This window comes from Acanthopagrus latus, chromosome 1 (assembly GCF_904848185.1).
Source record: "Acanthopagrus latus isolate v.2019 chromosome 1, fAcaLat1.1, whole genome shotgun sequence".
NCBI lineage: Eukaryota > Metazoa > Chordata > Actinopteri > Spariformes > Sparidae > Acanthopagrus > Acanthopagrus latus.
In genome coordinates this window covers 1287068-1310175 of record NC_051039.1, presented here as the reverse complement: position 1 = coordinate 1310175, position 23108 = coordinate 1287068, and the positions used below count along the sequence as shown (strand labels likewise).

Below are 23108 nucleotides of genomic sequence, written 5' to 3'. Positions count from 1 at the left end.
ATGATGTGACATTGTTTGTTCCTTTGTAAAGCAGCCATTGTGGTCGCCTGAAGCCAAGTGTAAATGATGGTGCTTAGGGTCGTAGACAAGGCAAAATTGCAGAGCGTAAACGACTGCAATGCTGAAAACACAGATTGTTATTCTTGAAAGACTGTCCTGTTTCTGTAAGTCAATGTAAGCTATGGCGCCTTCGCCTACAGGGCTCGTTGGTCTAGGGGTATGATTCTCGCTTAGGGTGCGAGAGGTCCCGGGTTCAAATCCCGGACGAGCCCTCCACTTTACCTTTCGCACGAGTTCCTCAGGCATGTCTTTGCCATACCTGCTGTGACTGCAGGCTCTCCCCTGTGTCTTGAGGTTGCTCAGCAGGCACTTTAACTTGTTCTGCACTGGCCAGTTGTTTTTGAAAATTGCCATCCAAAACACACCAATACTGGATACTTGGTATGCCATCGTCAGGTGTAGAATGTTTGTGAAGTTTATTAGTCATCCAGGTCATGAATGGTCACGCCTCAGGCAAGTGTCCTTGCTTATAGACACTTGAACACATTTAACGTCTCATCCAAGTGGGAGTTCTAAATGACTGGCAGGGAGTACAAGGGGGTCGTTATCAATCATTGATTCCACCTTGTTCGTTTGTGCTGCTGGATGTTGTTAGGCAGCCGTTGAAGCGGCCTGAAGCCAGGTGTAAACGATTGTCGTTAGAGTTGTCGGTGAGGCCACATTTGAATGTGTAAACTACTCCCATCCAGAATATACTGATCGATGTCTGACCTAAGGCGTAAGCCCCCCTGGGTTGAGCCATGCGTGTGTTTAACGTTTGTTTCAATCCCCCAGTGCTTCTGTTTGTGACAGCAGCCTGCGTGGTGCTGGTTTTCAGTGGCTCGTTGGTCTAGGGGTATGATTCTCGCTTCGGGTGTGAGAAGACTTTTGGAACAGGCATTGGAGTGCTCTGGCAGATGTGTCTTGTGAAAGAAAGAGCTTACTTACAGAGCTGTTGAAGTTGAGGGCTCCCGAAGCGAGAATCATACCCCTTGACCAACGAGCCATGGCGAGAGAAAAGTTGGAAGGTCATGCGCTAACTTTGAAGCCGATCTTCTGCAGTTGGAAGGTGTCTTGTTGAGAACATGTTCGGACCCAAACACTTCTGGGAGGCAACAGGTATTGCAGGGCTTTGGCACATGTGTCTTGTGAAGGAAAGAGCTTCCTTACAGACCTATTGTGACGAGGCTGAGGGCTCGTCCGGGATTTGAACCCGGGACCTCTCGCACCCTAAGCGAGAATCATACCCCTAGACCAACGAGCCACAGTGAGGGCTTCATGGTAGAGAGAAAGAGTCCAGTGATTCACAGGGACATCAGACAGAAAAGTGGATGGTCCTCCTTTTGGCACATTGGTGGGGCTGTGCTGCCCCGCTTCCAAGCTTGGTGCAAAGCTGCAAATAGAGACCTTCGGGTGCTCTTAGCCACTTAACCAGGGCTCGTCCGGGATTTGAACCCGGGACCTCTCGCACCCAAAGCGAGAATCATACCCCTAGACCAACGAGCCACGACGAGCGCTCTCTGGTAGAGGGAAAAACTCCAGTGAATTACAGAGCCATCAGACAGAGAAAAGTGGAGGGTCCTCCTTTCGTCACATTGGTGCAGCCTCGGTTCCAGTCTTTGTGCTAAGCAGCAGATAGCAATAAGCCGGTGCTCTCAGCTGTTTAAACAGGGCTCGTCCGGGATTTGAACCCGGGACCTCTCGCACCCGAAGCGAGAATCATACCCCTAGACCAACGAGCCACTGAAAACCAGCACCACGCAGGCTGCTGTCGCAAACAGAAGCACTGGGGGATTGAAACAAACGTTAAACACACGCATGGCTCAACCCAGGGGGGCTTACGCCTTACGTCAGACATCGATGAGTATATTCTGGATGGGAGTCGTTTAGAGTCGGTAGAGAGAAAGAGTCCAGTGATTCACAGGGACATCAGACAGAAAAGTGGACGGTCCTCCTTTTGGCACATTGGTGGGGCTGTACTGCCCCGCTTCCAAGCTTGGTGCAAAGCTGTAAATAGAGACCTTCGGATGCTCTCAGCCGCTTAACAGGGGCTCGTCCGGGATTTGAACCCGGGACCTCTCGCACCCAAAGCGAGAATCATACCCCTAGACCAACGAGCCACGACGAGCGTACTCTGGTAGAGGGAAAGACTCCAGTGAATTACAGAGCCATCAGACAGAGAAAAGCACCGACTCTACGACTCTAAGCACCATCATTTACACTTGGCTTCAGACGACCACAATGGCTGCTTTACAAAGGAACAAACAACGTCGCATCACCGAAATTGATGACCACGCCATCATCACCGTAGATCAACATATAACAACCGTGCGCTAACTTTGAAACTTCAGGAGTTAGAATGTGTCTTGTTCAGGGTCAAAGACTTTTGGGAAGGAACAGGCATTGCAGCACTCTGGCAGATGTATCTTGTGAAAGAAAGAGCTTACTTACAAGCTGTTGGGATTTGAACCCTGTTTGGGATTTGAACCCTTTTTTGATCCCTCGCAGAGGGAAAGACTCTAGTGAATTACAGAGACATCAGACACATTGGTGCAGCCCCACTTCCAGCCTTTGTGTTAAGGGGCAAATAACAACCACTGGGTGCCCTCAGCTGTTATAAAAAGGGCTCGTCCGGGATTTGAACCCCAGACCTCTCACACCTAAAGCAAGAAGCATACCCCTAGACCAGCGAGCCATTAAAATGTATGCAGACAGCAATGCAAAGTCTTGTGCATTGGGGAATCGAAACAAACATTAAACACATGCATGGCTCAGTATCTGACTGACTCACACTCAGCGTGTGTTAGCTCAAAGATGCCATTGAGAATCATTGGTTTGTTGTCTGGTCGAGCTCAGAGAACATTCGGGGTTTCAAGGTCACATGACTGAGTAAAGTTCAGAAAAGCTTTATCGTCATGGTTACAGTGAGGTTAGTGAGGGATGTGGTCATGTTTATATGTCATGTTTTATATGTATATAACTGTTGGCAGGAAGCAGGAAGTGAGCAGCTGCCTCTGGTGTGAAAATGGTGGTTCCAGCTGTCCTCTTTTGTCACATGACTTCCTGTGCTCATGAGCAGGGCAGGGGAAGTTTAAAGAGGCCAGAGTTTTTAAAAGAGTATTTTTTTGAAAATACTTCGATAAGTATTTGTTAAAGGAATATTGCAACGTATGTAAGGTAAAATGCACCTCTTTATGAGTAATCCATTGCCTCTCATGGATAGTTCAGTCCGCAGACTCAGGGGTGGAGTTATAATCTGAGCTTTGTTGGGGTCTCTAGATGAACTAACCCTCACCAGCGTTAGGATGCAGGTGCATCCTGAGGGACAGACTGGTTGGTTTTACCCTCCGTCCTCAGTGATCCAATCAGCGGTGAACAGCTTCAAGCCCGTCATTTCACACACACGACCTTAAACATGTCTTGACCTTCATCTTGTGACCACCTGAGATCTGATCTCACTTCCTGTTCTATATCCAAATATACAGACATCACTGAAGAAATGTATTCATTACACAAAGACAGATCTTCATGTGTAACGTCTGAATGAGTCGGCCCAAATAGTTCAGAATGTGTTGTAGAGCGTTTCACACAGTTCACGCAGTTTCTCCTGACACAACCAGGCTCAGAACTGAGTGTTTTTTTAAGGGAGTCTGGTGACTTTCTCCACGTTCTCCTCCCTCCAGAGCAGCAGCCTGTATTAGTTACTGTACATTACATTACATTTAACACATGTAACAGATGAAATCAGTTCAACAGCTGCTGGGAGGTCAGATGCTCTTTAAACATGAACAACAGACAGGCTCTTACAGTCATGACACGTTTCACAGGTACAGAAACATCTTAATGTATTTTATTTAAAGCTGAATTCATAAGAAGACACCAGAGATTTAAAATGTGCTGCAGCTGTTTCACAAACTTTATTAAGTTTCTCCTCGTGAGGTAACAACTGGTAAACTCATGCAGTTTGTTAATGGAGTCTGAGATACAACTGTTACTAGTGACCTCATTTCAGTACTTAACCCACATCCGTGACCATCACACACACACACACACACACACACACACACACACACACACACACACACACACACACACACACACACACACACACACACACACGATGATGAAAAGGTGTGACGGCTCAGAGAGACTGACATGGTTTCTGTCACTCTGAGAGAATAGAGAGTTTGGAAGACGCTGAGAGGTACGGAAGCCCTGAGGGGTCAGTGAAGACAATTTTTTTTATTTCTAATTATTCATTTTCTGTCTGATCTAAATTATAAGTTGACAACTGGTGGTAAAAAAAAAAGGGTTACAGGATAATCTGTAAAAGTCTTTTTTTCATCTGTAAAAACTTTACAAAGATCTCCAGGAGGAAAAAAAATCATGTGTGAAATAGTAAAAAAAATTCTAGGAGAAAACTTTTTTTTCCTGCTGAATGTTTTTACAGATAATAAACATTTTTTGGGAATGTTAAAAGATTATGAATACAGAACTTGTGCTTCCTGTAAACGTCCTGACAGTAAACCAGCTTCTCTCTCCGCCTCTAACTTCACTTCCTGTCTTTTTAATGTCACTTTTTCATGTGTGATTTGTGTCTTTTCTCCTGTAAAGACTCGTGTTATCAGACTGTTTGTGTCTTCATTAGTTTGACTCAATCATCGCAGTAGAAACTGTTGAAATGTGTGAGAGCTGTCGAGCTTGTTGGTCGACAGGATCTTGTGGTTTAGACAGTTTGAAATGCTGCAAATCAGGAAGAACAACATGACTCTTCATTCTTTTCACATTTTCTTTTTTTCAACCTCATGTTTATTCAGCTGTTAAAACATATATTTACATTTCACACATTTCATTATTCTGTTTTTACAACCTTTTCTTTTCAGTGGTTATAAATCCAGTCATCTCTAATCACACTCATCTCCTCACGGTCAGCCGCCTGCTTCTTACATACATACAGACATGACGCATTTTAAAAGAGTCTTTTCACAGAAATGTCTGGCATCATTGAAACAGACAACAACAAACACATCAAAAAACACAAGCAAAGAAATCACTCTTATCACCACATCATGTCCCAACATGTCAAAGTAATGTTAGCTCACAATAAGAGAGTGATGTTGTAATGTTGCTGTACAAATTTATCCCCCAACTGAGCCTGGAAATAAACATTAGTGAACTATAAATGTGTTCAGGCTGCAAACTGAACGACTGTGTTCAGTCTTGGTTCATTTGACACAAGAGCACATGACGCTTCCCAGCTTTGAACACTCAACCAACACAGGCGACACTGTCCGACAACCACGCAAACATTCACTGGCTGCACCTGATTGGACGAATGCCACCCGTGATCCGTGTATATTCAAAACTGGACCAACAGGGTAGAACTTTGAAGAAAAAAATCTGAGGCAGGAAGGTAATGATAAAAAGCCTTTATTGGTACATGGCTAGTCTAATAAAAACATGCCAACACGTTTCAACCTAAGAGGCCTTCGTCAGGGCGTCAGTGTTTGTCAGTCAGCTCTGCTCATTGCTAAATAGGTGATCAGAAACAGCTGCTCAGTGTGAGCAGAGAGGTGGTCACATGATCAGGATAACCTGCTAATGACAGAAAAAAAACAAGGATATTGCAGACTCTGTACAACCAAAAGGAAATCTGCACCACACAATTAAACATCATTGATTCAACTAATAATCAAAAAACATACATATCATATACATTCATGTAATACATATTGAGCTGGGTAGAAGACTGAGAGTTCTCAAAGTCAAAGTCAAAGTCAACTTTATTGTCAATTCTGCAGCATGTACAGGACAAGCAGAGAATCGAAATTTCGTTACTCTCAAACTTTAGTGACTTAACATATAGAAAAGAATAAACATGTATAAATATATAGAAAAATAGAAAAATAAATAGACAACTGTTTGACATTATAAATGACATAAATAGACAAGGCAAGTAACAGTAGTGCAAGTGTAAACGTGAATGTAAACAGTAGTGCAAAAAGAGAGAATAGGTTTATATATATATATATATATATATATATATATATATATATATATATATATATATATATATATATATCCATCCATCCATCCATCATCTGTACACATTATATGTACGCCGCTTAATCCTCTGCAGGGTCGCGGTATATATATATATATATATATTTTTATATATATATATAAAGAGAGCTTATTTATCTGGTGATGATAAAAAAGTGTCTGAAGGTCTGATTGTTGTTTTCCAGGGGCGGGGTGTGTGTGTGTGTGTGCACAGCAGGGGGGGCATTCAGAGTCCGTGTGTGTGTGTATATGTGTGTGTGGATTGGGGGGAGGGGGGGCAGCAGGTGGAGAGTCAGAGTCCAGGGAGGGTGTGTGTGTGGAAGGGGGGCAGAGCAGGGAGAGAGTTCAGCATCCTGACAGCCTGGTGGATAAAGCTGTCCCTCAGTCTGCTGGTCCTGGCCTGCAGGCTCCGCAGCCTCCTCCCTGATGGCAGCAGGGTGAAGAGACTGTGTGACGGGTGGGTGGGGTCTCTCGCAATGCAGAGAGCTTTGCGGGTGAGGCGAGAGGTGTAGAGGTCTTGGATGGAGGGGAGAGAGGCACCGATGATCCTCTCTGCTGCTTTCACGGTGCGCTGGAGGGTCCTTCTACAGGAGGCGGAGCAGGCGCCCTACCACACGGTGATGCCGCTGGTCAGCACACTCTCGATTGTTCCCCTGTAGAAGGTGCGCAGGATGGGGGCCGGGGCTCTCGCTTTCCTCAGTTTCCGGAGGAAGTAGAGGCGCTGGTTTGCCTTCTTGGCCAGTGATGTGGTGTTGGTGGTCCAGGAGAGGTCCTCAGTGACGTGCACACCCAGGAACTTGGTGCTGCTCACCCTCTCCACCGTAGCACCGTTGATGGTCAGGGGTGCATGCTGGGGGCGTGTCCTCCTGAAGTCCACAACAATCTCCTTTGTCTTCTCCACGTTCAGGGAGAGATTGTTGTGGTCACACCACTTATTGCATACTTATGCTCAGCCAATCTTGCCTTCAATTTACACTTTGTTCTCCCAATATAAAAATGACCACATGGACATTCAAGTCTATAAACAACATATGAGGTACTGCAATTGATAAATGAATTTATGTCAAACTTACGACCAGATGTAATGTCAGTAAAGTAGTTGGTGTTTATCATATTATTGCAGTGATTACAATGTCCACACTTGTAGTTGCCTTTTCTGGTGGAGAGCCAGGTTTTTTGTTGCTTAGGGGGATGATGGCTTTTAACAAGTTTGTCATTTAGGGTTGGAGCTCTTCTGAAGTTGACTGGATCCCCAAACGGAAGAGCACCAGAGGGACACCTTTTTCTACACACAAGTAGCATGGTGTCTGGTTTAAAAACTTTCTCTTATGTTATGAAAATAGCTCAGTGAAATTTCTGAAGAATTGTCTGAAAACAGTTGGAGTTAAAACAGTGCTGACCACTGATTGGTCAGTCTGTACAACCAGGGTCATGTTTCTGTGTTTGAATCATCTCTGCCAGCAGAGCAGAGAATAAAAAGGTTAGCAGTTTGTGTATGTTGTCAGTACAGGTCGCAGTGTGTCGGATCATCAGTGCAGCAGCTTCTCAACAGTTCAGACTGGTCTTCCCTGATGTTTCCCAGCTGATGGAAGTCTGGCTGGTTTTCCGTCAGGTGATAACACTGCCTGTCTTTAGCAGGGAGCCACGATGACACCAGAGGACATTTTCAACACTCTGGAGGATCTAAAAGTTGATGAATTCAAGGATTTCAAATGGTATCTGAAGCTGCCTGACATCCTGGAAGGCTACCAACCCATCAAACAGTCCAGGCTGGAGACAGCAGAAAGACGGGACACAGTGGACCTGATGGTGAACACCTTTACACTTGATGGAGCTCTGATGGTGACCAAGAAGATTTTAGAGAAGATCAAGAGGAATGACCTGGTGCAGAGTCTGTCAGCCAACAGCTCAGGACCAGAAGGTCAGTCACATTCTTTATTTTAATATCATTTTCAGAAGAAGAGAGTGAGTCGACCACACAATACCTGTAAAGGAACAGATCTCTCAGTTCAGAGGCTCAAACAAAGAGGCCTGATTTCATAATGAGGAGAAAAGGTTGAAGCATCAATAATTGTTACTGGAGAGGATGGAGGTTTGATGGTGCTCTGGTTCACAGAATAAACTTTGTTTAACTGAGCAGAGATTCATTTTAATGGTGCAGCAGAGCTCTACCTGATTTAAAATCTGGACTAACTCATTTTAAACTAGTTTTACTAAACTCAGATTACATCTGATTTTAGATTAAATGAATCCTTGTTGGTGCCACCCAGCCATAATCTCTGTCTTCACCTCTCTCAGTGTCAGTGAGTGTCGGTGATGTTGGAGAGACTCCAGAGAACAGAGGACCTTCTTCCTCTCAGAGTGAAGGTAAAGCTGCTGTATTCTCTGGTATGTACAGAAGCCCTGAAAGACAAAGTTTAGTTTTTGGTGGAATCGACTGACAGACTAACTTGTGTCTGTCTGTCTAACAAGAGTCGCTCTGATTAAAGTGTCACAAAAAAAGCTCTAAAACAAACGGTTTGTGGAAAGAAGCTCAGAAATGATGATGCAGTTTGTGTGTCTGTATCACCGAATGTGAGCTTGTGAAAAAAAATAATGAATGCAGAAATACAAGTAAATAATGTAACATATAAAAACTTCTCCCTCAGTTCTCAGATCAGGTCCAGGTAGTCGTACTCTAACTTCATGGTCAGCTCTCCTTTAAATGATAAGCTTTCATGTCAAAAGTTTAACATGTGGCATAAGTTGTCTCTTTGAAAATGGAAGACACCCCGTGAACAGCAGCTTCTCTTCTGGCTGCAGCCAGTACAGGGCAAATCACCGCAGATCACAGTCCAGTTACGTCACATACAGTCCAAACTTCCTCTAATTTTTTGAGGCTGAAGTGTTCAGGTTGTTTTTAGTCATGCAGAATTTCCTCATCATTGTTATATTTTAGTATTTGATTGTATCATATTGGAAGGTGTTTTTATAGTTTTTCTAAAAATGAATTACAGTCAGTGTTGGAGTCCAACCAAGCTACTAGCATAGCTATTTATTTATGATTTTCAAATCATGAAGTGTTTCCATTAGTCTTCTTTCTTTCCTCTTAATAACATGAAGCAGGATCAAAAGGATCTATCTATCTATCTATCTATCTATCTATCTATCTATCTATCTATCTATCTATCTATCTATGATCAAATGTACAGTTTAAATAATGTACAAAAAGTGAGAACAAAAAAATAATTGTCCGTTATAGAACGGTTATAGAACGCCTGGACGCCCTCGTCTTCTCATTTAGGATGGCCTTAATGTCCGTAGTGATTCAAGTTTTATTGTTTGTGAAACAGGTTACAGTCCGAGCAGGGACAATGCCGTCAACACAGATATCACCAATAATATCACAGGTAAATGTTTCCCCTGAATTAATACATTAAATTAACAACTTTTATACTTTCTGCTTGCTTGAAATGTAACCACCAAAATGCCTTTAAATATTCAACATTTTTCAAAAGATGTTGTATGTTTCTGTTTCAGACCGACCTCCAAACAGAACAGATGAGACCACTGATGTTTCTACTAAAACCAAAGGTATTCAGCTGTTTAAACACATGAAAACTTACAACATACATGTATATCAAACAAGGTTTTTCACAGCCAGACAACACAAAAGTTCACCATACTTCTACTATTGAAACATGACTAGATTCAAATATTATGAACACACAGTTGTGTTACGGAGATGACACACTTAAAGCCGCAAAAGTTACTTTACCATCTTGTGAAGTTATTGGCCATCAGCTTTTCTACTCTGTCATCTGCCCATTTTGTACTTCATGTGATGCGTTTGGTTTCTGAATAGATCTATTCCGAATTCAGAATAGATCTATTCAGAAACCAAAAGAATCACATGGACAATAGGCTGGTAACCCTAACCCGCTGTGGTACGATGGGTCACCTCTGTGAAGCTGCAGTGGTAGGGTGGGGAGCTCCACTAGATAACTGTAGCCGCTAGATGGCAGCAGAGTTTGTGAATCCTAATGACAGGATTTGACTTTATATCCAGTTTGACCACAATGTGATCAGCAATGGCAGCGTGGTATTATGTTAATATGAGTATTTTGGCTGAAATTTAACTTTTACAGCCCTATTCATCAAAATTATAGTACTTAGGTCAAGGACTGAGATCTGTGCACCACATACACACAAAGAGACGCAGTGCAGTGCTCCTCCTCCTGTCAAACATCACTCAGTTTGCTCATATACAGTGAAACAGAGTTGTTGTCAAGTATGAGGATGAGAAACATGTTATTCATGTAACTGTAGCTCCTCTGCAGGTCTGAACCCAGCAGTCACACTTCACAGTCCAGTTACGTCACATACAGTTGGAAGGTGTTTTTGTCGTTTTTCATCATCATCTTAAGATGAATTACAGTCAGTGTTGGGGAGCAACCAAACTACTAGCATAGCAATTTATTTAAGATTTTCAAAATCATGAAGTGTTTCCATTAGCCTTCTTTCTTTCCTCTAAAACAGCATGAAGCAGGACCAAATCTACAGGACTGTATTATCCTCTCCTAAAATCTATAAAATGTCTGTTGCTTCAACACAAACTCAGATTCATGTACCATATAATGTCCATTGTGACATGACCAGAGTAGAATCTGCATTATTCCATGTGAGTCTGAGATTCAACAACTGGCCTCACCAAGAGGCGTCAATAGACTTTATTTGTTCTTAATGTTTCAGGTCAGTCTGCGCTAACAAAATAGAATCTGTGAACCCCCTTAACATAGTTCAGACATTAACAAGAGGAAAGTGAGTTATGGTTGAGTGGTGAGTTGTAACTATTCTGTCTATTTTGTAACAGCTGAAACTCAAGTGGGAAGCACAACAGTCACAGCACAGACTGGAAGTGTCATCTACAACCCTCATATGACTGGTGTCAACACTGGAGGAGACATTATCACCAATACCACCACTAACAACACAGGTAAATGTTCCCCCTGAATTAATACATTAAATTAACAACTTTTATAGTTGATTTTGTGCCTGCTTGAAATGTAGCCACTAAAATACCTTTAAATATTTAGCATTTTTCAAAAGATGTTGTATGTTTCTGTTTCAGACCGACCTCCAAACAGAACAGATGAGACCACTGATGTTTCTACTAAAACCAAAGGTATTCAACTGTTTAAACACACAAAAACAAACAACATACCTGTATATTAAACAAGTCTTTTCACAGTCAAATGATATAAACATTAACCATACTACTTCTTTTGATCAATACTGAAATCATGATTATTAATCACAATTATTCATTATGTTAGGTAAAACATATCTTTTTATTGCACTTTCTTTTTTAAACAAACTGTATGTGAGCAAAGCTTCAAATTGAATCTTCAAATAATAATAAATTATGAATAATGAAATAAAATGTACCCAAGACAAAGGGCAAAATGTAAATATGCCATTGCAGAGTGCAATCACAAAGTGCAAACAAATGAAAAAAATGAAGCCTATGCAGAAAAGACACATACTACAAGAAACAGGAACATACTACAGCGTGAAAAGTTAGCCCTCTTTTCCCCCAACTCGCCTGACATTCCCTGCAGCCTTTAAATGGACTACACTCTATTTAACACACACACTTACACGCATACGGAGCCTCGGATGTTTGTAATTACACGCTATGCCGGTAACTGCGGTGTAATTCATTCATATCTCTGTTTTACACATCTTTCAGTTACTCACCAAACTTCTGCCAACATCATAGCGAATGATGCGTTACCTGGCGATTTGGCTCCTTAACTCATTCCATCCTGTTTGTCCATATATCGTGCACGCAAACACCAATGACAGTCATAACTTTCACTTTCACTTCCTGGTTCCACATCATTTTGTTTCCCCAAGGAACACGAGCCCCTTGTCAATGGCTATTTTATTCCCTGTTTGGATTGGGGAAAGTGTGGATTTGAGCAGGGGGAGCTATTGTAACAATACAAATAACCGACTTTTTAAATGTTAATATCGTGATGATCATCTCAATTTAATCATGGCAGCCAAAATCGTGATCGTGATTAAAATTTGATTAATTGTGCAGCCCTAGTATATTATGGAGATGACACAATGACGGAAATGCGACTTTACCATGCTGCAAAGTTATTGGCCAACAGCTTTTCTTCCCTGTCATCTGCCCTTTTGTACATTGTATGATTCTTTTGGTTTCTGAATAGATGCTAAACTGAGTTTTGCTAGTCTGCCATTATGTTTTGCTCCTACCTATAGTGTTATATATCAAGGTATGGGGATGTTTTTCCTCTGGAATGTATGTGAACTAAGCTGTATCATGGCTCACTGCACTCAAAGCGCCAAGCAAAGTACATCTGCCAACCAAATCATCACGCAAAAGCTTGTCTCTGTTCTTGGACAAAAGGTTCATATTCGTGACATCACAGAATGTAAACAAAAATGGCATCGACCATGCTTAGATTTAATGATAACTAGCTAATTTCGCATACTTATCTAAAACCCTGACTAGATGCACACTTCCTTCTGTGCTGTCATAGTGTGCAGAAAATAGTTCTTTCATGAAACTGCTCACAACAAGGTCTGTGGATTATTTTGAGTAGGTGGGCCATGATTTCCGGAAAGACAACAGACATCTCTAAGGCCAGTATCTCAGCAAGACAAACTAGAACAATCTAGACGTATAACAAATATGACAGGTCAGAGGAATAAATGTTATTTTTAATTAGGGGTTAACTGTCCCTTTTAAGTATTAAGTTGAATGTCTTTGAGTTTGTCCGAAAGTTTAGCACATATCTGTGCTAGAGATAAACCGATATGGTTTTTTCAGGGCTGATACCGATTATTAGTAATCAAGGAGGCCGATAACCGATATTTGGAGCCGATATTCATTTGCAGGAAAAGGGAAAATATTGGCGTCAATAGTTTGAAGAATACAAACTCCAAGACTTAACTTTGAGTGTTTTTACACATAGACTTAAGTCTATCCATCTGCAATAAGGGTTTGAAAAAAAGAGAGACGTAAAAGTGAGGCCACATGCTGACATATGTTCAACTCATCATTCTTCATTTACTACAGCATTTGGGAAGCCTGTAGTTGGTTTTATTATGTAAATGTTTTATTTTACCAACATGTGATAGCAGGGACACTGTCATTCAAAACTAGGCTGCTACATTACTAACGATGAATGTAACTATAACTGAAAAAAAAGCACAATAACGGTAGAGACTATTCATCCCTGAACACCATGCAGTTCATGGAGGCTTTATGATGCAGCTGCATGATGTCTAAAGTCTTGAACAGCAATATTCTGCTTGTCTCTACAAGAAACTGTCAAAGACAGCTTCCCTCAGTCAACACAGAAAAAGATGAAGTAAAATAACTTGGTAGTTAAACAGCCATTATTGCCCTACAGTTTTCTCTCATACGGTGCTTTGCTGTCAGTTTCTGCAGCTTCTCATGTGGCTTACACACACACACACACACACACACACACACACACACACACGCTGTTCTCTAGCCATCCCCTCAATGTGCTGCACTCACCTTCAAAGCAATGGCAATGGTGTCCTCTGAAATGAGAAACATCTATAGTACTTGCTAACTTGGAAGAGTACGAGAAATAAATGTTATTCATGTAACTATGATCTCATTTATCTTTCAGGAAACATACAAAAGTGCCAAGCTGATCTAAAATCTTATCTTAAATCTCAAACTCCGGATCTGTTTCAAGGAACACAGGAAGATGGATCATCAACTCCTTTAGACAAGATCTATACAGAGCTTTACATCACAGAGGGAGACAGTGGGGAGGTTAATAGTGAACACGAAGTTGTTGAATTTGAATGTAAAAGGAGTTCAAGTGAGCAGAAGAAAATTGACCTCAATGACATTTTTAAACCGTTATCAAACGAAGAAAAACCTCCCAAGAGAGTTCTGACCAAGGGAAATGCTGGGATTGGAAAAACTGTTGCCGTGCAGAAATTCACTCATGACTGGGCGACTGGAAAAGTCAACCAGACTACTGACTTCATATTTCCATTCACGTTCAGAGAGTTAAATTTAATAAAAGATAAGATGAGTCTTAAAGAGTTAATATGTTGCTATTTTGAGGAAGTGAGGGATTTAGAAACCTCAGACTACAACAATTCAAATATTCTGTTCATCCTTGATGGTCTGGATGAAAGCAAATTGCCTCTGGACTTTGTTAAAAATGAGATGTGCCGGAGTATTACAGACACTACAACATTAGACTGCCTACTCACCAACTTAATCAAAGGGAAACTGCTCCACAACGCCTCAGTCTGGATCACAAGTAGACCAGCAGCAGCCACTAAGATTCCCTCCGAGTTCATCCACAGGGTGACTGAGGTTCAAGGCTTTAATGATGAGCAAAAGGAGGATTACTTTCAGAAGAAAGTCCATGACAAGGGTATGGCTCAGAAGATCCTCAATCATCTTCAGTCAAAAGCGTTAAGAAGTCTTTACATCATGTGCCACATCCCAATCTTCTGTTGGATTTCAGCCACTGTGCTCCTGAGTCTCCTCACAGAAACTCCTGAAAGTGAGTTGCCAAAGACTGTGACTGAACTGTACACACACTTCCTGATCATCCAGACCAAACGTAAAAATAAGAAGGATTATCAGAACGATGAAACAGACAAAGATATGATCATGAAATTAGGTAAGCTGGCATTTGAACAGCTGCAGAGGGGCAACGTAGTACTCTATGAAGATGACTTGAAAAGTCAGATTGACCTGACAGAAGCTGCTGTTTATTCAGGAGTTTGTACACAGCTCACAAGAACAGAATATGGTCTTCACAAACAAGTGATGTACTCTTTCATACATTTAACTGTTCAGGAGTTTCTTGCAGCTCTGTATGTGTTAGAAACCTTCACAGATAGCAGAAAGAATCTGCTTTCCAGCAAGACAAGTTGGTGGCGTAGGTCATCAGAGAGTCAACTTGCCTTCCTCCATAAGAAGGCAGTGGATATGGCTTTGGTCGACGAACATGGACGATGGGACTTGTTCCTGCGCTTCCTGCTGGGTCTTTCACAGGAAAAGAATCAGGAGCTTCTTCAGAGAGAATTTAAATTTACAAGATGTCCAGGGAATGACCAGAAGACAATTAGCTACATTCACGGGGAAATCAAGAATCTGTCCCGTGATAACAAGGTCATCAATCTGTTCCACTGTTTAAATGAGTTGGGTGACCAGTCTCTGGTAGAGCAAGTCCAACAGTACCATAACTCAGGAGACGTTGGTGAAATCTCACCTGCACATTGGTCAGCTATGGCATTTCTGCTGCTCAGTTCCAATGAAGACCTGGATGTCTTTGACCTGAAAAAATACTCCAGATCAGATGAAGTTCTGGAGAGGCTGCTGCCTGTGCTCAAAGTATCAAAGACAGCTTTGTAAGTGTTCAACCTCAAGATACCCAACTGCTCTAAAACTCCATGGTTGTGTTTAAATATAGGAGAGAATGTATGGAAATGTTGTCATTTTGTTTTTCTCTATAGGTTAAGTAACTGTAACCTCACGGACAGATGTTGTAAGCATATTTCATCAGCTCTCAGCTCCCAGTCATCTAGTTTGATAGAGCTTGACCTGAGTAACAATGACCTGCAGGATTCAGGAGTGAAGAAGCTGTCTGTTGGACTGAAGAATCCACACTGTAAACTGGAGACTCTCAGGTGAGGATTTTGCTTCTGTTTAACAGATGAGCATTTAAATGTTACTTGACACTTCAGAGTGAATCAAAAATAAATATAGTAATAATATCATTGGCCAAATTTACATCTACCTTTGTCATCCATCAGCCATGTGACTGTGGTTCACCTGCTCACCTATACTCAGCTCACATCAATAGTGAAAACTGTTCTTAACTTGAATGCACTCAACAAGGCTAGCTGATGGTCAATAAGGTGAGCAGGTGAACCACAGTCTGTGGGCTGATGGAGGACAGAGACAGATTAACAAAAATATATCCAAAATGATTAAGACGTACTTTGAATGTAAAAACTGTGCCAGAATGCTTATAAAAAGCTTCAAGAGCTTGTTTTTTTAATGTTATTATTATATTCTGCCTGACGTTGACCATGTCATTACAAGCAATACAATACATTCACATGTAGTGAGCTTAGAAACTGTAAACTGGATTGAATTAGCAGTCTGGGACCATATTCACAAATAATCTTAATGCTAAAAGTAGCTCATAACAGGTGAATTTAGCAGCAACTCCTAAAAATAATGGGCGTGTCAGTTGTAACTTTAGGACTCCTAATTTTTGAAAATAAGAGTTATTCACAAAACATTTTAGGCCTAAAAGTAGCACCTAAGTCTGGGAGACCTTAGAAGTAGTCCAGAGGACTCCTAACTCACTAAGACCTGGTCACAGCCGAATGTATTGGAGACGCTAAATGACAGGGAATTATTAAAACAATGTCGGATGGACCGCGAAGGGATTGAAGTTGTGGTTGAGTTGGTGATGGACGCAATAATGTCCCCAACCAACCGAAACAATCCAATAATGCCGGAGTTAAAATGTCTGGCAACACTCAGGTATTTGGCTACAGGGAAAATGCAGCTCTTCGTATGGGACTAGTATTACCTGGGGGCCTCAAGTGATTTAGAAATTATCCCACCACGTCTGTGTTTTGTGCGGCACATTCGCACAGGTTAAGTGAAGTCTGTGTTTTAACTCAAATTTACTGACATTATCCCCCGGGTCGATCGCACTGGAGCCCTTGCTGGAGCAGCACAACTGTTAGATATGGATATTTTTAATATAATAACTGGTGAGCCTGTTGAAAGATGGAAAGATGTGTAATCCATCTAATCATCTTTCAAGATTTCATTCCTCTAATGAGCCTCCTGACCCCAACACGCTGTCAAAACTTTCATTTACAATTCCCAACGTAGCCTCCATAATTCTCCACCAGGAAAAAGGCAGAAAAAAGGTGTGGAAAACACAAAAAACCTTAAGAAAAACAAAAAACGACCCCAAATCGGAGAGATGGCTATTCACAGGACTAATATTATCACATGACCTCTGTGTTTGGCGAAATATGGTAGGTCATTTGCGGTGGAATTTTTACTTTACAAATTACAAACATTACAGATTCGCAAGGGATTAAGATCACAGACGACCTCCACAATTATTACAAATTACTGGAGGTCCCCAGGTTATACTAGTCCCGTGCGAACAGGGCTTTTGTCAATCAGAAAAAAGTTGCATTCCATCAATACACAAATTGTCTTGGACCCATGTTACAATTTACTGGCTATTGTTGCGAAATGGCAGCTTTTTGAGCAAATGCTGCTTTTATTGGCAATTGACGTTTTTCATTGCAATCATTTAATATATAATTTTTGTCCAAAGCGTTTTTGTTGGGGGGTGTGCTTAATTCTCCTCATAAATCTAATTCTTAATGCAATATCTTTTCATAGGCTTTGTCATGGGCTTGTAGGCAACTTACTTATTGTTACTTCATGCATTGCGTAGCCTAAATGACTTCTCAATGGGCTGCCCTGTCACTGAACAACCAATCACCATTGTCACCACTTCTAAGTGCTTCCTTATAAAATGAGGTCATCCATAGCAACAGAGAGTTACTTCTAGTTTAGGAGTTCAATGTTTTCATAACTAAAAGTAGGTCTCAGTGGCTCTGTGAATTACTTTTAAGAAACGACTCCTGCAAAAGAAACTTTAGTCCGATTTAGGAGTACTGCTAACATTAAGATAAAAGTCTTTGTGAATACTTGGGTTATACTGATAGATTTGGGTTTGTAGATCTTATCTTTAAAGTCAGTTGTGTTGATATGTCAATGTTATGTTTTACATCTTGTCATGCTGCTCCTGAGTGGTCAAGAATAGATAACTGCAGATTTAACTCAAAATTCACACAGACAATGACAAGAAGATCAAAACAATCATTCTGTGTATGTGTGTGTGTGTGTGTCCAGGCTGTCAGGCTGTCTGATCACAGAAGAAGGCTGTACTTCTCTGGCCTCAGCTCTGAGATCCAACCCCTCCCATCTGAGAGAGCTGGATCTGAGCTACAATCATCCAGGATACTCAGGAGTGAAGCTGCTGTTGGAGGGACTCGAGGATCCAGATTGGAGACTGAACACTCTCGGGTATGAACAGACAACAAGAGCTCACACACTGTTCCTCTGTCACACTGACAAGCTGAGAACTGTTGGTTCACAATCTGAACCAGCAGCACTGCTGATAACATTAGACAGTACCAGACCGAACTTCTCATTTACTTGTCAAGCGAGGCTGCAGCAGTGCGTCATGTAGAGATTCTGAGTCTCGCCTAATTTTACCACAACATGCACCATTTTGGACAAAAATTGACCTAAAAACGACCTGTATACAATCATATGGTCATCATCGTTTCACTACAGTTTTAATGTCTTTATCTGTGGAATATGTCACAGATATGAAGAGAATACACACAACACGCGATGGGCAGTTGTTTACATGTGCACTTTTTTCTTTCTCTCCCTCTCTTTGCTCAATATTATCAAAACAAGCTGCCTGCAGTTAATAACTGATGTGTTTGACAGAAACTGAATGAGGGAAAGAAAAAAAGATCTGTCTCCAGTTGAAAACAGTTTCATCTGTACAGAGTCCATCAGTTGAATCGAACAGAACATCTGTAACCACTGACGTCAACAATAACTAAATATGTCAGCAGACAAAAATGAAGCGTCACAGTTTCCTGAAACATGAATGAAGCTGTAAGAAGGAGATTTCTTTGGTTCAGTTGTATTTGTGTCTTCTCCTCTGGTTTGTTGACGCTGTCTGCTGTATTTAAAGGAGCTGAGAGAAGTTCACCTGCTGACTCTGTGTTCATCCTGTTCATCACCGTCTATTCCAAATCTTGTTTTTTTGTTTTTTTCTTAAGACCATTATTTTTCTGAGACTGAACCCATTTGTGCTACTGAAATGTTTAATTTCCTTTGGAAATGTTCTCTGGACTAACACAAATCTGAAGAGTTTTCTTTAAATTGGTCTCACTTCTTGGCTGAAAAGTGAGTTTTTCTGATCATAGGATAAGAAGTCATTATCAGTCATACAGCAGGTGAACACATTCACTTCAGGAGCTGCTCTTTCTTATGTATAATAACTTAAAGCTAGGGTCTACAATCCTGGAGAGCTAGCAAGATTTGAAAGTGGCACCTCGTCTAAGTTCCATCCCCCCGCAGTGGCGAGTTACTATGTGATTATCGTGGGAACTCCTCGGCCTCGAGGCCAGCTGTCTACCATACTGCACCATGGCGGACTCAAAACGCAACCGGTGGGGAGTGCCAGAAGGCAGAGCAAAACCGGATCAGAGCCGCAACGCAGCGGACCCGTATCAAGTGGAAATTGGGCCGACTCATTAGCCATTCTCATGGCTAAAAACAACGCACAAAGAAGCTAACGTTAGCATTGTGCTAATACGAGCTACAAACATAGCCAAGACGGCAAACCTTATGTATTTCATGAAAATAACAAATCCCCCTAAAACAAAACAAATCATTACCTGTCCAACAGAAAGAGAGCAACCTCTGCATCACTTTTCAGGCCCTTCACATGCCCCAGTTGTCTCCACCACTCAAACGCTGCACCAATGTTGACTTGGGTCTGACTTCTTTCTTTATCCAGAGCCTTTTTTTTCCCAGCCATTTCTGCCTCAGGCTTTCTTTTCCTTGCCTTATTAGTGGGTTGAGCTGTTACAAGTAACGCTAGCTGCATTTTCTCTGCCATTGTAACCAAATGAACGTCTTCTCCTGCAACTCTGTATTTCTGCAGAGGAGTGTGCTGAATATTTCTGGTATCAGTGAAACGTAACGTGTGCACGAGCGGAGGAGGGAGGGACAGAGGGGGCGCAGGCAGAACGACACATGAAGGCATCTGACCAATCCGTGCTATTCAGGCCGAATAGCTAAGATTGATCAGCTTTTTTTCAGTCCTGCAGCTGCCACAGAGGTCTTATTTTCATTCCTTTATCTGAATACATAACGTATTGACTACTCTCAGGATAGCAGGACCATTTCACCCAGTATAACAAAATGTGTTTCTGAACAACATTACAGACCCTAGCTTTAATATTGAGAAATTAACTTTCCAACCTTCTGATCTACAATGTCCATGAGGTAATGGGAAGATGTCGACATGATGTCGAGACTTTTATCTGTTAGACTGATGTTGGAGGAACACTGTCCTGTAAATACAACACACACAGGTCTACATCTGCAGTGACAACTCTTTCAGCTAATCTGTTACACTGCAGATTGGACATGACATGACTTAAACTTTCACCAAACTGCTCGACAGTGAAAGAACAGACAGTGCAGACAATAGTAATGATGAGGAATACTTTTAAATTGACCATTTATCAGGGAAGAGAGCTGGATAATGTTGCTGAACTGACAACTGTGAAACATGGAATCAAAGAGATAATGTCCTTATTCGAAAAGACCGGGAAGGATCATTCTGACTCTGTTTCTTCCTCCAGGGTGGAACATGGTGGAGAGCAGTGGCTGAAACCTGGTGGTCTGATGAAGTGTAAGTGTGTGTTCACTTTGATTGATGAAAACAAGGCAGCACATGTTAAAGTGGTTTAAATCTAAAGCTTGTGTATCTGCATTCAACTGTCAGTTTGAAAGAAGATCCAGAAAGATGAGTCATTGTGAAGTTTTGATCTAATTAACAGTCAGTCTGTTAATAAAGCAAGAAATAAACCATCAGCTGTGTTAGATGATAAACTGCTGCTGTATTGTGTCTTGTTCTCTCCATCAGATGTCTGTGAACTCACAGTGGACACAAACACAGTAAACACAAACCTCAAACTGTCTGACAACAACAGGAAGGTGACACATGTGTCAGAGGAGCAGCCATATCCTGATCATCCAGAGAGGTTTGAGGACTGTTGTCAGCTGCTGTGCAGAAATGGTCTGACTGGTCGCTGTTACTGGGAGGTCGAGTGGAGAGGAGGGGTTGATATATCAGTGAGTTACAGGGGAATCAGCAGGAAAGGAAACAGAGATGACTGTTTGTTTGGAGGGAATAATCAGTCCTGGAGTCTGGAGTGCTCTGATGGTGGCAGTTACTGTGTCTGGCACAATAACAAAAGAACAGACCTCCCCTCCTCCTCCTCCTCCTCCTCCTCCTTCTTCTCCTCCTCCTCTGTCTCTAACAGAGTAGCAGTGTATATGGACTGTCCTGCTGGCTCTCTGTCCTTCTACAGAGTCTCTGACTCTCTGATCCACCTCCACACCTTCAACACCACATTCACTCAACCTCTTTATCCTGGATTTGGGTTTTGGTTCTGGTCATTGGGTTCCTCAGTGTCTCTGTAGGACACACCCACACACCCACACACACACACACACACACACACACACACACACACACACACACACACACACAAACAGTTGTTGTGTTTCTTCTCGGTCAATGTGCTGCACATCAGTGGTTTTAAATCTCTTTAAATGTGTTTTGAACCTCTACCTTAAATCTTGCTGATTTACAGGATTCCACTCTGATGAGTTTGGTAGTAACTTTTAACACAATGATATAATGTCAGTATAACATGAGTGTATCTGATAGTAACCAGTATGATTTGCTAATGATTTGACTTCTCTTATCTTGTATTATTGTAGATGTGCTCCTCTGTTATATAATGCCTAGCTACAGATATGAACATGTTTATTAGTTATGTTTTTTTACTCTTGTGGAATTGAATATGGAATTTCCTGAGAATGTGTCCAAGGGGCAGAAGGTAAATAGTGAACAAGAGGACAGAGCCCTGGGGAACACCGCTGGAGACTGGAGAGGAGCAGGATCTTAGGTTCTCGAGTTGAACAAATTGTGTGCGACCAGTGAGATATGATTCCAGCCAAGCCAGAGGGACGTCAGTGATTCCAGTGGAGGCCAGCCTGTCCGGGAGGATGTCATGATGACAGTGTTGAAGACTGTGCTGAGAGAGAACCGGGATGGAGAGTAAACCAGAGTCAGATGCCATCAAAAGGTCATTTATGATTTTCACCAGGGCTGTCTCAGTGCTTTTCCCTCATATAAGTTGCCAAAGACAGTAACAGTTACGTTACTTTTGTTTGGTCATGTAATGTTGCTTTGTGGGACATTTCTCTGTTTTTAGTTGAGTGAAGGACCTGTGCAGTTATCACACTGTCAGGTCGACACGGCCTTGATACGTGCAGCTGGCTTATCCATTCACACTGGTTCAGTTCACCAATACTGCACCTCTGATACTACCTCCAGAGATGGATCAGCGCCGGAGCGAAGTTTAACCCCTCGCCGTCTCTGAGAAAGTCACAGTGAGAGGGAGGCCGAGAATGGCAGCAGGATCCCCACATCCAAACGGCAGAGTGAATGGAGCTACAGAGACATCAGAACAGCTGACCGCTGATGTTCAAAAACAATTGGCCAGTGCAGAACAAGGCAACTAGTCTGTTGAGCGATTTCAAGACAGGGTTATTTTGGGCAAGGAGGAGGTTCTGTAGTTTTCTGACTTAGTTATGTCATTAATATAGACTCATGGAACATCTGTGAAAGGTAGATAGGTATGAAGTGTAGAGGGTTCGTGGATTTGAACTGAGGACCTCTCGCACACCATGTGAGAACCAAAAACTCAAATATAAATCAATAATACAACCAATGAAATACACTATGATGGTGTTAAGGCATGCTATACATTCCTTTTTGGATGAATGGTAGCATTTTGCTCTGCTTCCAGTCTTCATGGGGCAGGAAACTTGGTAGTTCATTAATCTGTCCAATCAAGACTCCTTGGTGGTTTTGAACCCAGGACCTTTTGCATCCTGAGGGAGAATCAGACCCGAAGATCAACAGCCAAAATGAACGTCTTGTGTTTTCCTTGCACAGTAGATAAGGTTAGCTAACCCTAACCCAACCAACATTTTCGCCATAATGGTACATCAGAAAAATGATGTTTGTTATTCTGTATCTGCT

The 23108-nt window shown here is 41.8% G+C and overlaps 1 protein-coding gene and 5 non-coding genes across 6 annotated transcripts; 2 read left to right on the top strand and 4 right to left on the bottom strand.

Annotated features, from left to right (window-relative positions):
• Positions 1 to 200: 200 nt before the first annotated feature.
• trnap-agg lies at positions 201 to 272 on the top strand. The gene has a single exon. It is a non-coding gene; the product is annotated as a tRNA-Pro (tRNA).
• A 959-nt stretch (positions 273 to 1231) lies between these two features.
• trnap-agg lies at positions 1232 to 1303 on the bottom strand. Its single transcript has one exon. It is a non-coding gene; the product is annotated as a tRNA-Pro (tRNA).
• A 170-nt stretch (positions 1304 to 1473) lies between these two features.
• On the bottom strand, positions 1474 to 1545 carry trnap-ugg. The gene has a single exon. It is a non-coding gene; the product is annotated as a tRNA-Pro (tRNA).
• Positions 1546 to 1709: 164 nt separating this feature from the next.
• Positions 1710 to 1781, bottom strand: trnap-cgg. The gene has a single exon. It is a non-coding gene; the product is annotated as a tRNA-Pro (tRNA).
• A 306-nt stretch (positions 1782 to 2087) lies between these two features.
• Positions 2088 to 2159, bottom strand: trnap-ugg. The gene has a single exon. It is a non-coding gene; the product is annotated as a tRNA-Pro (tRNA).
• Positions 2160 to 6380: 4221 nt separating this feature from the next.
• LOC119024978 (NLR family CARD domain-containing protein 3-like) lies at positions 6381 to 22391 on the top strand. The gene is made up of 12 exons (XM_037108272.1): positions 6381 to 8023; positions 8401 to 8469; positions 9435 to 9491; positions 9622 to 9675; positions 10955 to 11077; positions 11213 to 11266; positions 13782 to 15534; positions 15640 to 15813; positions 15940 to 15943; positions 18135 to 18259; positions 20632 to 20681; positions 20916 to 22391. The coding sequence occupies exons 1-12, from the start codon at positions 7750 to 7752 to the stop codon at positions 21473 to 21475; spliced, it is 3297 nt and encodes a 1098-aa protein (XP_036964167.1). The 5' UTR covers positions 6381 to 7749; the 3' UTR covers positions 21476 to 22391.
• Positions 22392 to 23108: the final 717 nt, after the last annotated feature.

Excerpts from the sequence above, each read along its gene's own strand:
- LOC119024978 (XM_037108272.1), top strand. The coding sequence starts at position 7,750 with ATGACACCAGAGGACATTTTCAACACTCTGGAGGATCTAAAAGTTGAT. Across the intron at positions 9,676-10,954 it reads TGTTTCTACTAAAACCAAAG|CTGAAACTCAAGTGGGAAGC; the intron begins GTATTCAGCTGT and ends ATTTTGTAACAG. Across the intron at positions 11,267-13,781 it reads TGTTTCTACTAAAACCAAAG|GAAACATACAAAAGTGCCAA; the intron begins GTATTCAACTGT and ends TTTATCTTTCAG.